A 15,007-nucleotide genomic window follows, 5' to 3' on the forward strand; every position below is an offset into this window, starting at 1 on the left:
ATGAGATTTTCCAACCTTTTGGATAACTGAAAAGACAGTAAGTTTAGGGATTTCATACAAAGAACTATCTAGGAATCACCTCAACTATGCTGAGCCTTCTGGCATACAGCTCTTCATAAAACAATGTCCATTTTCAGTCAAGACCTTCCCCTGTTTTCTAATGTACTTTCCTTATTCTTATGCATCAGTATCCTACACTGCAGCTATTTCCTAAGATGGTACACCAGCATACCCCTGTCAGCATGCTGTTCCTCTCACTTTAGATTTAATATCCCAGCCACATATTCCTTCTACTATTTTCATTTATGAAGATGGAAGTTGCGGTCCTTCACTCTCTACGTTATTAGATGCGCCCTTTCATTCTCTTCTGGGTTCAGCCTTTACTTCTAACCATTATTTCCTGAGCTCTGCTCTAGTAACATTTTTTCTTCTCAGAGTTTCGCCTGAGTCATAAATAGGCCCAAATTTGTTTCTTTTCCTACAAACATTCTACTGGCTAACAGTATGATCCCCTTATGCCCTTCTTGGAAAAACTGGGAAATCAGCAGCTGTGTTTAGATTCTGCACATTTCAGAAGTACAATCCTTCATTTCGGATACCATTTTCTTTTCTTTTTTGCTTCCATCAAAACTGCCACACTGTCCCCAATGACGAAAGACAATGGTCACCAAAGCTATAACCATTTAATCGCCCTAAAACCTATCCAATGGACAATTCTACCCTGGATATAATGTTCCATACTGCACAGTGTGTGCACTTGTAGCACTGCGCAGTGCCACAAATCCCTCATCCCCATCTCTCTCTCAAACAAAAGCTTCCAAGCATTTATACTCTGGGGTGTGTGTGTCCACTGGCACTAGACAGAACAGTCAGGAATACATTTGAAATATACCCCCCAATAAAACAGAAGCAGTTTTCTGTTATTTTAACTACTACCTGCATACTGTAACTTAAGAACTATTTATAGTTATTACTACATCTGTAGAAGGAACCTGCCCGTGGTCTTCCATTTCTAGCATCAAATATCACAACCATCCATCTGTCCCTTAGGCTTTTTTTTTTCTGTGCAACAATTTGTGAATACAATGCTTACACATTTCAAGTGGCAAAGTCTCCATTCCTGAGTTTATCCACTTTACCCATCACCATCTACATTATTAATGAAGTCTGCGGAGTAAGAGATTACCCTGTGCCCTTAACCATTCACGGTTTAATTTTTCAAGTTTTCCGACTACCAAAACCAACAACACTACTTTATTTTTTTCTGTTTGTCTGCTGCAATGTGCACCTTCTGTTACATGACCCCCAAATATTGCAATCTCTGCAATAATGAAGTAGTTTGCTCCTCAGAGTGTTGAGCACCTCCCAAACTAAGCATAAAACAAACACCACTTTGTGACTGACCTATGGCACCCATCTGTTAAGTTACTGCATACACAAAAAAAATATACCCTTGGACTGGATCTGGGGTTTCAGGTTGGCTGATTATTATCTGGCTGCCAACTGGACCTAATGAACATAAATTGATGAATGATGAAAACAAACATGCAAGATGACAGAGACAGCATACATGAATAACACGATGCAAAAACCCAGAAGGGGACTCCGGTATGCAGCAGGCATGAAGACTAGCATAGGTCAACCAGCAAAGAGACTAAATAGTCTATTATACACAGCAAAACAGCTAGTGCAAAGAGTGTGTGTGAAAAAGAAGTGGGCTTAACAGGAATACTCTTTACTCATCCCTCATCAGACCCATAATCGAGTACAATGCCCCTTTTGGGATGTACCTTACCAGACACCTGCAGCAACTGGAAAGACCCCAAAAGTAAGAGGATCAAAGGGCTCAAACAGATGCCATATGCTGCCCGGTTAAAGAAACTCCAGCTCTACTAAGTGGCATACCACCTGCTCAGAGGCGATCTGTGCCTGACGTATAAAGCAATGTCCAACCCAGAATTAATGGACATGCTGCACCTCAGAAAATCCAAATCCCATCGAGCCACGCGCTCGAGAGACATGAACCTCAGCACTGAAATAAATAGGACATGCTGGAGGGACAGATTCATAACCCAGAGGATCCCTTCACTCTGGAATAAAATCCCAGTCCAGGTTAGGCAGAGTCCCTCATTGACTCTCTTCAAGAGGAATCTTGATGAGTGGATGGGAGATCGTAGGTTTACCCCAGGTATCACTTCTGTGTCACTGTTAGACAGAGGCACAGTATACTAACCTCGAAAAAGGGCATAGCAAAATTAATTTAAAATGGGTGGCGAAAGCCAAACACACTCTGGCTAGACTTATAAATGCCCTAGGGCAGATAGCCTAGTATGAACCTATGAATACTTAAGCAATGCACAGAATGTGGATCTATGCCAGCACCTTGTCAACTATGACACTGAGGTCCTTCACAGTCATCTCATACTTAGTCTTACTAATAACAATGCTTGCCAAGTGGCACTCTTGGCAGGCAGTCACCAGTGCTGCAGAAACATGCATTCCCTTTGAACATCTACTCTTCCATGTCACTTTCAAAATCTCACAAACTGAATGGTCTGCAGGTGACTTGCAGATGTTCTGCAAATGTCCAGTCATGGGTGTCATGTCTTGACTGTCTCCTGCCCCCCCCCCCCGACAGACGTGAAATGGGTGGCCAGACAATAGCAATGTCATCTTCAGCCCTTCATAAGCCCTCTGCACATCCTCCCTCCAACAAGAGCTGAGGGTTGCTCTATGCATGTCTGGCACAAAGATAAAATTGTTCCCATACGAATGCACCAAGTCATGACCTACACCTGACACCACAGTACTTTGACAATAATGAAACTAGCAGCTTTTCAAGGTCACATATGGTAAGCTAACATGCAGGTGTTTAATTGCATTCTTCTCAAAATCTACTATGAACATCTGGGATGCAAGTATTGAGCCAGCTTACCCCTTTCATTCGAACAGTAAACCACAGTGCAGAATACACCCTTTACTTGTGTGACACGAGGACATACACCAAAGGGATCATCCATTTTCATCACTCTGCACAGAATAAAATCATACTTCTGTCTGCAAATCTTACCCTGCACTGCAAATGTCATCTGTCAGCAATACACAATTTGACTAAGTACCTTTACATTGTTTACTTTGGTTAGGAACAGTTGCATCTGGCCAAGCACCTTCTCCCAAACCATGCTGAATCACTGCTCTCTGCAATACTGGAGAAAGTACCTGATGTGGAACCCTCTGATGCTTGCATCTACCTGTGTAGAAGTGGGCATTATTCTCCACCATGTCCTCTGGATAAGCTGTATCAGTCACTCTTTGCAGGGAACAGCTGCAGTTATATCAGTCCAGTCTTAACAGCTCCTTTTGGATAAGGTATCATAGTGGCCATCTGCAATCTGCTGCTTTCTTTAACTACCACACTGCCTCGGGGGTCAGTGGTGCTGGGGACACTCTGGTGTCCCGTCAACATCTTCATCTCTCTCTTTCCTCAAGTATCATTGTCACAATATGTTCTTCTCAGTCTATAAGTTTTTAAGCAGAAGCAGAAGCTTTTACTACATTTTGTCATACATATGCCCCCTTATCAATCACAAGCTAGGACCCAGCCTTACTGCAAGTCTTTGCCATAACAAAGGCAGATCTCATGTCCAGGATTACAGTATGCTGCTTTTAGCTCTTCCACATTCTCAGAGACCTACTCATCAGCAACATTTTGGCTGTCATAGTTACAGTTGCAAGGCACACTTATTGCCATGCTGTGTCATGTGGCTGGCTGTTACTTCTTTTCAGCATTCAAAGATCTACTTCCTTGTGTTCTGCTCTACAAAGTTTATGAGGCTGTGTTCACTGAGTTGGGTGGTTCTGTGTGTGCTTCTGGTGCTCTGAACTCAGTTCACAGGATTAAAAAGCTACAAGCTGCTAATGAGCTGCACAGCAAAGCTAGTATCCACCTGCCCTAAATATAATGGCAAAATTGGGAATTTTTTCTGGTGGAACTCTAGTGTATTTATTTTGCCTTCCTCCTCCAATGACCTCCTAATGTCTCATTTACCCAAATCAGTAATGTCTCTTGAACCGTTACCCAAATCAGTATATTCATTCCACTGGGATGGAAGATGGGCATTCCCAGGCTAGGATGTTCATATGTGTGTTAGGCCAACTGCCCTTGAGGTCCATTTTTTAAGCCTAGCCAATTTCCCTTTCAAAGGTGAGAATTAAACACTGTAACCTTGTTTCTATGATAAGCATCTTAACCATTATGCAATCATACTACTGACAGTGATGTGCACTGAATGAACTGCACTGTAAACATTCTTAAAAGTCCAAAGGTAAGTACCACAGGCAAACCTGCCCTTTTGGGCCATTTTAAGCCTAGCCGATGTGAGACCTATGAAACACTTTCACAGTTATCAACAGTGCATGTTTTTATCACATTAAGAGCCTTCTTTGACTAAGCATGCAGTCAAGTTTACCCTGTCTAACAGTCTGCATTTGGCATTTTGGAAATGCTGAGCCCATTTGTTACTGGCTGCGAATCTCTGACTGTCCATCTGATTACCAATGGCAAAATACATTTATTTTGCAGATATCCAAACCAAAACACCAGAAGCATGTTTGACCAAACTTGCTGATGACTGCAAAATGGGTAACATTATTCACTTATCCTGGAACACTGTGAAGGATAAAGGAGGTTACTGGAAAATGTAAGATGATGTTAATAAATTTGGATTCTGAGATACAGTGACTTGGGAGTCCAAATTTACTTGCTCCCATGTAAGCATTAAGTATGTCCTTGAAAGAACAGCTGGACTAATCAGTCTTTCAAGGCCCTCACATTCCCCTAAAATGAAGGATCCTCTCTGCTAGTGTGGAGGTGGGAGTTTCTGTCATCCACCCTGTTCATTACTCAGAGTAATATTTCAGTATTTTCAATCTTCATGTACAGTAAAGATTCACATCATAAGCAGGCTGCCTTCCTTGAAGTAGCAGACAACTGCTGAGAAAGATTTGACCTTTGATTAAAACTACAATTACTGTGACTGAAACCTATGGAAATGAAAGTGTTGGGAAAGGAGGGTCAGCAGTGCAGGCATTTGGGTGGTGGCCTGCTCATGTTCTTCAGTCACCTCTACCAGGGCTCCAAAATGCTGCAGCTTGGCCTTTTTATTGCTATTGGCCTTTTTATTGCTATTTCATTATGCAAACATGCAAGATGACAGACAGCATACATGAACACAACCCAAGTAGGTGTGGGAGAGAGGGTCAACAACAGTCTGATGAATGCAGGCCATGTTCTCAATTGGAATGGTCCAGAGAAAAAAAATATCCAGACAATGATGTTCAAGTCTACACCTAAAGTAGGGGAGTATTGTCTAGTTCCCATACCTACAGCAGCATCAGCAGTCTCCAAAGGACAGGAATGGGGGAGTGTCAGGAAACATTTTGACTATGAACTGGTTATCAGGTCCAATTAGAAGGCAAAGGGAGCGAGCCTCAGCTCAAACACAGAGGTTCTCAGTCCGGCATTTAAGTTCTTACTCACAGAGGAAGAAGCCTGCAAAACAAAGACAAAATGAGTCTAGATACAATCTGTGGTACACAGACCTAAAGGACTCGTACACAGGCATCTAACAGCTTTCGAATTGTCTTGACTTATCCTAAAGAACAAATTGATACGTTCCTCTGACCTTTCTGAGGCCCTTCCTTGGATGATTACCTCTGTCAGATGACGTGCACTGCAGGAGGCCTAAAGCTTCAGTCTATCTGAATTACTAGCATCCATGAAAGGTGGCAACATCAAAAGAACCCAGTCAAAAATGGAAGCAGCCCTGACTTAAATGTGTGAGCACCACACAGACACTTGAAAGGTTCTGCAGGTTAGCCTTTTCTTTTGTTTTTCAGTAAATGAGTGCCGGTCCTCTCCTTTTGCGACTATTCACAGAAAATGTAGGCACCAGCTCCTTGTTCCGAGGTAAAGAGGGGCAATGACATCATCCACAAGCTATAGTGCTGCCACGGACATGGGTCTTGCAGAAAAATGTTGACCAAATGGACTGTGGCTTCTACAGAAATGGCACTGTGAACAAAGAAGCCTGCAAAACGCATATAAAGTAAAAATCATTTGTTTTGCTGGAGAACTGCAGAAAAACATGTATACACAAATCCCATCTCTGGTACAGTTAACTCTAAGGTATGCAAACAACCTACTCAAGCCACTACAGACATTACGTAAAGAATCAAAATATTCTTCTGTTTGGCTGTGAAGACCTGAACTTACCAATAAGTACAAGTTTACGCAGTACCTCTGAATGGTCAACGTAGTCTCTCAGCGTGAAAGATGCTGCTGGAAGCAAAGGCCCTGCTTCAAGTTGAACTGCTTCATCTTCAGAAATCTCATCAAAAGGAGACAGTGGGGCTGCTGGTTCCAAGTCTGACGGATGCAAAACAAAGGCAAACAATAATAAAAGTCAAACAAATCTACAACTACAGCTATACAAAACTAAACAAATACAACCTGTATACATTTTACACCTAAAAAAAAGAATACAAACTGGGAGAAGCATTTTTTTTTTTTGTGGAGAATACAGACAGTAGCTGTCGAACTGAAAAAAAGTTCCTTCCCATGGAACGAAGTGCACACAACATGGCACATACAGGATTCTACACATTATTTATACCATTAGCTTATTTTTAAAGTATGACCCTTTATACCTCCATTATGCAAACCAACACGGCATCATGCAGTTATAAAATTTGAATGTTCCACACTCTTTGGGGTAGGACAAAGGTTAGATATAGAATATTAGAGGTGGTGCAAAAATGTTTTAAAAATTTGAAGCGAAATTGTATGTTCTCAATTTTTAAGCAAGCTACAGGAGATTAATCAGCAAGACAAAATATAATTTCATTAAATCAACATAAAAATCCTCCCCAACCCTAAAATACAGGTATTGTTTACAGATATATTTTTAATTGGGTTGTCTCAATATGCCTGTGGCCTGTTTTCAGGAGAGATCCTTAATGATATTTATGCACACAAGGTGAAATTTGGGCAAGGTGCCACAGAAATTCCCCTACTATTTTCATCGAAGGTTACTAGCGGATACATTCCTTGAGGTGAACAAACTCACTTTACAGAACCTTTTCAATAGCAAAAGAGCAGTACAGTGGAGTTTATGTGGCAAAGATAAGAAAAGAACATGCTGGTTTGCCTAATGATTTAATGAACTTTAGTCATATACTCCAGAATGGCAACCATAATGAATATGAAAAGGTCTGGTACAATATAACTTGGGAGTAGAAGTAGAATTGTCTTACAGGCTGCCGATGAGGACAGGGTGCCTGAAGGGAACCCAGAGTGATGGAGAGGACTCCCTCCACAGCTGCTCAGGAGAAGTTGTGTAGTGCAAAATGAAGAAAGAGTGCGTGAAGGTCACATGGCACTGTGGTACAGATGGAAAACAGTGTGGGGACAGTAACGTGTAGTGAGAAATTGAGTAACAGTAAAGTGCTGTCACACTTATTTATGGTGGAGGTTGCTGAATTATTCTAGAGGCCTCAGGAAGGCATCTCTTCCTGAGATTTCACTAAACGGGATCAGAAGGCCACCACCAGACAAGGAATTTCTCTGGCTGCAGGACTAGGGGTCTCATTTCATTGTGAAACACAAAATGCACAGTTTGAATATGACCAAATGTTACTGAAAACAGCAGTTTGAGGCACAGAAAAATATTGCTCCATGAAAAATGTTGAGTGGATACATTAACTATGAAATGATATATGTGAATAAGAGAAATATCATACCACTAAAATAAAATAATGTATGTACTTCAAAGTTACTCTGAAATAATTAAAATTTTATTAAAAAAACATATACAATTAGGGTTATGGTCTAATTGTTAAGGGGAGTGGTTTCTGAAAAGTATTAACAGTACATTATGTCACATTCCACAATTTACTTCTTGAGAGGGAACAGATGTGTTTGCTATTCAGGGTAGTCAAAAGCTTGCCATTTTTTTTGGGTGGGGTGGGGCAGGCACTTAATTTCTGTGACTTAAGTGTTGGGGCACTATTTGGATACAGTGGGCTACCTACAAGATAAATGTGAAGAGAAATATACAAAATGTAGGGCAACTGAACACTTTTGACCAGAACAGAGACTGTATGGGGAATAACAATGGCAGACTTCAATACAGAGGAAGAATGGCGAAGGGGACAGCATGAAAAAATAATAATGGAAGCTGCGGATTCTGGAGGTGGGACAGAGGTTCCAGATAAGGAAAACTTTACCATCAATAAAAATGAAAAAAAAACTGTACAAGGGAAGCATAAAGGAAAACAGTTATGTATTTTCCACAATGACAGACTTGGGTTGGCAATTTCATCTATGTGACATTTAACACAAAGACCAGCAGGACATAGCCAGGCTCCTAAAACTTTCCCAGGCTACCTTAACTCCTTGCCATTACTCACAAAACGTCGAGTATGAAGGAGCCACCTCCAGAACTCTGTTAGTCCACAAAAAGAAGAGTATAAAAAGCAACCCTCACACACTCCCTAGCGTCATTGTTATCAACTCCCCTTTTTATATACAAGGTTGGTGTGTCATACCAACTGTCGCCCTCCCTCCCGATTCAATGTCACTCACTCGCCTACTTTCTTTGACAGTCATGCCTGACTTGTCAGAGATGTTCCCTCACACAATCCATCCACCTCTTAGCTAGACTTTGTTTCCTCTTGCTTGCCTTTTTCAGGTCTGTCCTAAATCATCTTCATCAGATTGTCTTCTGCATTTTTGCACATTTGTGCAAACAACTGTAATCTGTTCTTTTTGACGTTCCCTGCAGCTGGACTACTCTGGCACACATTTATAAAGTGCTGCAGCTTTTGCTAGCTTTTGGTGACTAGTGGGGAATTATGTTATGCCAAAATGCAACAGTTCAACTGTAATACACATAGGGATTTATCCTCTTTTACTGCAGAGGTTTGTCCATGGAGTTAGCACACAATTTACACTGGTGTGAGGGCACAGCCTCCACATTGAGGGGTTTGTGAGGGGGGCAAAGCCTCCCATGTAAAAGCAAAGTTTGTAGCAGTTTTAGGTGATCACAAATGAAAACAACTGTGTTACATTTTGCAATCACTTTAGTTTGATGTATGCGTGTGTCTGTGTGCATATATTATACATGCATACAAAACTACACATATACATTCTTGTTGTGGTCAATGCTGAAAAAATACTGGGGCTACAACAAAAAAAACTTCAAACATTCACTGTAAACTGGAAATACATTTGCTTTCATGACTTTAAGAGGACATGGAATGCTAACATGATTATGGAAAAATGCTTGAAGAAAAAGTTCAATCTACTGAACTTACAGACTAAAGGAGAAGAGGTGTGAAAGACAGTGGCTAATATAAGATAGCATTTATGCCAGAGTGTGGTTCAAGATCACTGATGAAGATCTGATGACAGCGACAATGGTGTAAGATTTTAGGAAGATGGACTCGGAGCTGCTGCGAATCGGCACACAACAGAGTTGGGAGAAGTTAACAGCTGTCAAGTAGTGATGCTGTGTTCTGAGTAAAGTACAGAAGGTGTGACAATACATCAGAAGGAAGAGGCCAATATGATGGGAAAAGGCAGCTTGTGTGGCTAAAGGAGGAAATGAAAGCAGCAATAAAGGAAAACAAAGAATTAGGATGAGAATGACCTGTTAGGAGGGTAAGAAAAAGGCTGGTAAAATGAAAGACAGAGCTGGAAGGAGGGTGGTGTAAGGGATCGGTATACATGTCCTTTAGAGTACAGGGAGGTAGGAGAACTCGGATACACACTGGGAAATGAAGTGGGTTACAAAACTGTGCAGAAGTGCAGAGAGAGTGTGCACAGAAATAGTAAAACACATTACTGTCACATGTTTGTACAAAAGAAGAAAGGGTGGGATATTAGTCTGGAAATAAAGTGCAGCATGGGTGCTGGAATAAGAGATGGGAGATACCCCCTCATCTGTGAAATAAAACTGAATAAAGAATGCATGACCTGGCCTAGTCACCTACCATCTCAACTCTCCAACAGTCAAAAAAGATGTAGCTTAACAAAAATATGGCTTACAGATGGTTACTAGTTCTGGGCCAAAAGACATTAACAGAGTCAGGACACTCACTGGCAGCTTCTCAGTGAGCACAAGGCGTATAGACTCAGACTGCTGGGGAGTCAATACAGCTGTGGGTAGCAAAACTTCATACAGAGGCCAGTCAAGAAATAAATGCAAACAGAAAAAGTACATATGCTTTGGACAAAGTATTCTGGCATTTAATTTGGAAAAAAAAAAAAAAGTTAAAAACAAAAAAAAAAAAAGTTAAAATACTATTAAGAAAATGAAAAAGAAAAACACATGCCATGTCATTCCGTGTGACAGCAGTCATGCATGGGTTAGAAACTTTGACAACGGATAGCAGTTAGCACCTACTTTTCTGTATGGCGATACAACAAAAGTTTGGAAAGTTGTGAGGGAGGCCCCAGTGGAACAGAGAAATAGTTCCAGACACCACTGATCTATGGCTTGGTCACTGAGGAGAGGAGGTGAGGGAAGAATGAAGGACCTGCAGGGTGACTTTCCTTCCATGAGAAAGGGAGGAATATGAATTGCCTCCAGGAAAAAAATCAAAAATACATAATACTGTATCATTTGTCATAAGGAGCTTTATCAGGCATCTTAACAGCATGCATCGTTGTCTGTAGGCACCACTACATATCCCATTAAGATGAAGCTGAAAGCCACCAAAACATAAAATGTCACCAGTGTGCCTGACAAGACAAATGATGCAAGGCAGCACATCATGATACTGTGGCAAAGTGCCTGACCAGACATATGGCCTAGGGCAAAGCCACATTATGAAACTGCACCAGCATGCCCGATGGTGCACCTCACATACTGCACATAGCATACAACTGCAGCAATTCTGACAGTGTACCCAATGTGTGGCACTATAGAATGAAACTGCAGTAGTGAGCCTGACAATGCACCACAGCATGAAATTGCAGCAAAGTGCCTGACAGCAAACCTGACCTATGGCACCAGAGCCAATATGTACAGCAGTTCAGACAGGGTACCTGATATATGGCACGACAGCATGAAACTGTAGCAATGTGTCTGACAGCACACCAGACCTATGGAACCAAAGCACAAATCTGCAATAATGCACCCAGAGTACCAGAGCAACGGCAACACAACACAAAACATCATCACATCTGGCAAGAACATACAGCAAAAGTAAGACTTCCTTGACTCTTGTTAAGCCTTGAAAACTACTATCAGTGGGTAGGGAAGTTCTGCCATCCCCACTTCAATCCTGCTCTGTATTGTTTGAAGGGTAGGGAAGTGCTGGCATCCCCATCTCAGTCTTGCTCTGCAAGGTGTGAGGGGCAGGAAAGCGCTACCATTCCCAAATCAGTCCTGCTCTGCAGTGTTTGAGGGGCAGGATGTAATACCTGGGTTTTTGTGCCTAAACGGCATAAACCAGCCAATCTGCTAGAGGATTAAGAACAGAAAAGTGGTTATTCTTTAGAAGCATCATGGTCCAAGAGTCACTCATGGGCTGGAGTAGATCAAGGAGAAACAGACTAGCAGAATGATATGCGATTTAGAGAAAGATGGTACATAACTTAAGAAATCCTTCCACAGCTGCATTACTTTTCTATCATGAGTAAAGCTGAACACTGCCTTGTCACAACAGGCAAAGTCAGGGGAAGAAAGATGTCCCATGACAATCTGCCCACAGTAGTAAAGACAACACAGCCTATCCAGTCACAATAACATAGTTCTATGAAGCTCTCTTTATACTGCAAACATCTTCAAACTTTATTCGTGAAGGGAACCACAACAATCAACAGGTCCAAAGGTGGCAACTCAAGAGATCCAAGATTCATCTAGCTATCATGCACATCCAAAGTGAGCTCAATCCAATCATTAACAGCAGACATGCTGCAAAGAAAAGGTGAGATGACGATCAATGACAGAGTTGAACTAAACAAAACAAGTCCATTTTCCCCTGGAAAGACTCCTGTATGACACTTGTCTCAGGCACTGAATTTTATTTATCTGGATAGTACATTTAAATGAGAAAGCAGCTTTACCACAATTAAGTGGTATCTGGTGTGGAAAAACCTGCCAGCTAAATAAACTTTACTTGGTTATTCCAGAACTCCATGCAGACAAATGCAGACAGTAAAGCTTCAGTAGGTATGATCAACCTGCCTAGTAGATCACAGAAGCTGAAAATAGCTGCGTGTGTCTCAGTCAACATTCGCCTGAGTATGAAAAGAATCTTCCCATACATGACATTTCTTTAGTCAGGGGGCTGGGAGTGAGTTTTAGCAGTAACTTGGGAACCCTTAAGTGGGAACTGGAGGCTGACTGTACATGCTGCTTCAGTTCTCAGTATTTACCAGAGAGGTGAAGGAGATATGGAGGTTACAAGCATGTGTGGGGTGATGGTGTGACACGCGTATCACAACAGATGAGCCACTTGGTTAAATTTGTCCTCTCCCTTCCACATTCTGGCTCAGCTACAGTTGAAAAAAAATTCCTTCCCTGCCTGCAGTATGACATCTTCTCCTCACCGCTCATTGTCCACCAAGGATCAAAGGCGGATATCCAGGGATGAGGAACTAAGAGGTCAGCAGTGAAGGTTGCGTTCACTAAACGAAATACATTTTCTCCAAGGATGCAGTGCAAACAAATTTTTAACAGATGCAGAATCCACATATCAAGCAGTACCCAGTCTCAAGAACCGATTTAACTACAGAGGTTCTCTTCTGAAAGTAGTCCAAAAGAAAAAAACTAAGCACTAGTACACTATCAAGATTACACGCAGAGACACGTCATGTATACATAAATATTTTATTACCAAAACGCATGCAAATCTATGAGATAACATTACATGGTTTACAACTAACTATACTGTTGGGGGACTCTATAGCTCAACCTACGTGCTCTTGTATAAAATTACAGTTTTAACATTACAATTTACATTACAAACTGTCTATGACAAAGATTCAGTTCTGTTACAGACACACACACTAATGGAATCACAAATGCACTTCAAAAATCAAAGACAAAAGGATTACATTTTTTTAAAGTCTTCATCAAATAATATAACTGAACACTCAATTTTAAATAAAGTGAGATCAACGAATGACATGCAAATCAAACAACAGATTATAAAAATTGCAATTCTGATGACACACACTGCTTAAAGACAGACTTAATGTTTACACAATCATTTAAGTCTGGAAAAGAATTTGCTTCAAGACAAAAGTTGATAATTCCTAACTTAGTGTCAAAGTTACCAAATGTCATTTCACTATCAACATAATCTATTGCAAAGAAAGAAAATTTCTTGTAATATGGACAAACAGTTGAATGCTTAAAGTGTCAAAGGATCATAAGAGGTTACATGAAGGTCATTTCAAGCCTACCTGTTCCACCCCAATCCAATACCATAGACACTCTAGTCAACACTCAGGATCGTATTTAGTAATGACCTCCCATGTCCAGGAGGGTTGTGGCCACTTTCCCCAGTATGAATTTACGGCACTTGTCCAGGTTCCTTTTGAACAGTGTCATAGATGTGTTCTGCTTCGCATGAATTGGCAGCCTATCCCAAAGATGCGGCAGTCGCTGGGAGAAAAATGTAATCCTCCAGCATGTCCTATTCAAGTCGCAGGCCATATTTAGGCCCCTGGAATGCGTAGCTCTAGTCCCATGTGATTTACATATGTACAGCAAATTCATTAGGTTTGGGTTGAAGATTGCACTGTAAGCCAGGCATAAAAGCCTCCCCTAAGAAGTCTTGACAATACAGAGCTTTTGGTTCTGATAGCCTACAAGTGTTATGTATACTCTTCGTAACATTCCAGTTGTTTTGCTCACATAAAAAGCTGGACAAGATTCACTCTGTGCTAACTATAACAGGACAAACAGTTAAACTGACAATACCACCCATGGCAATGTTACAGTTTCAGAACACTTGCATTTTGGGTATTTGCCATAAATTTACAGCATTTATATAGTCTGCATGATGAGTGAGCCTTGAGTTTTGCAAAAAAACAGAAAATGTGGAGGACATGTTGGGAAAATGGCAGTAATATTGCTAAGAGTAACAATGTGTTCAACAAACCACATGGCTTGTGCATATGGACATCTGCATTTACAATTATCGTCCCACTCATAGAACACTAAAGGACACAGGCACTGCCCCATTAAGGAGGTAGTAAGGAAAACATTTCCAAACTAAGTCAACCTATTTAGATGTTTGTGCTGGACGAGGGTGCAACCCACAAAAAGACTTGAGGAATTCAGGTCCACAAAGCAAGAAAGATCAGACAGATGTTCATCAAATGTTTTAATTACCGTCCACATGTAGTTAAGCAGTACAACCCAGTGGAGAGTATGTTATGATGGATTTTGCTCATGTAAGCATAAGGAGGCCAAAAGGCATAAACAATGGAAGCAGGAGGAGTGAAGCAAGTCATACCAAATGTTCTGGATCGCCATTTCACTTACCTAAAAACGCATTTGGTTGTTTTTAAACAAGTGTTTCAAATTGAAATACTTTTCTCACTACAAATGTATGGACAAAAGTTCAGTGACATGCTGTCCTAAGCATCTGCACATCACAGGCACTATGACATGTGTTTTCAATTTGTATTCAGCTGGAGAGACAACAGAGAAACAATATCAATGAAGGATGCTGGAACATTTTTGCAAAACTTCTTGCATTTTGTTTGGCACAGCTACCATCAGTCCATGAAGATGCAGTTATTTGTTTACAAACTTGCCAATGTAACATCAATTATTTCACTTGGTTTGTGATAAGCAATGATTCTATGAGACTGCAGTTTCTTTCATTGTCTAAAACTTCAAGTACTGCTGTCTCTTGCATCAGAGAGAAGTGCCTTCTATCCAGTCTCTTGCATCAGAGAGAAGCGCCTTCTATCCAGTCAGAT

General features: G+C 41.0%; 1 protein-coding gene across 2 annotated transcripts in view; it reads right to left on the reverse strand.

The window, feature by feature from the left end:
* The window catches only part of MTERF3 (mitochondrial transcription termination factor 3), a 459,706-nt gene that overhangs the window by 292,648 nt on the left and 152,051 nt on the right, over positions 1-15,007 (reverse strand). For both annotated transcript variants that reach the window (XM_044065624.1, XM_044065623.1), the window contains one exon: positions 6,275-6,427. In XM_044065624.1, coding sequence (XP_043921559.1) covers positions 6,275-6,427 — 153 coding nt within the window. The remainder of the gene's footprint in view (positions 1-6,274; positions 6,428-15,007) is intronic.

This window comes from Protopterus annectens, chromosome 3.part0 (genome assembly GCF_019279795.1).
Source record: "Protopterus annectens isolate FY-2018-M chromosome 3.part0, PAN1.0, whole genome shotgun sequence".
NCBI lineage: Eukaryota > Metazoa > Chordata > Ceratodontiformes > Protopteridae > Protopterus > Protopterus annectens.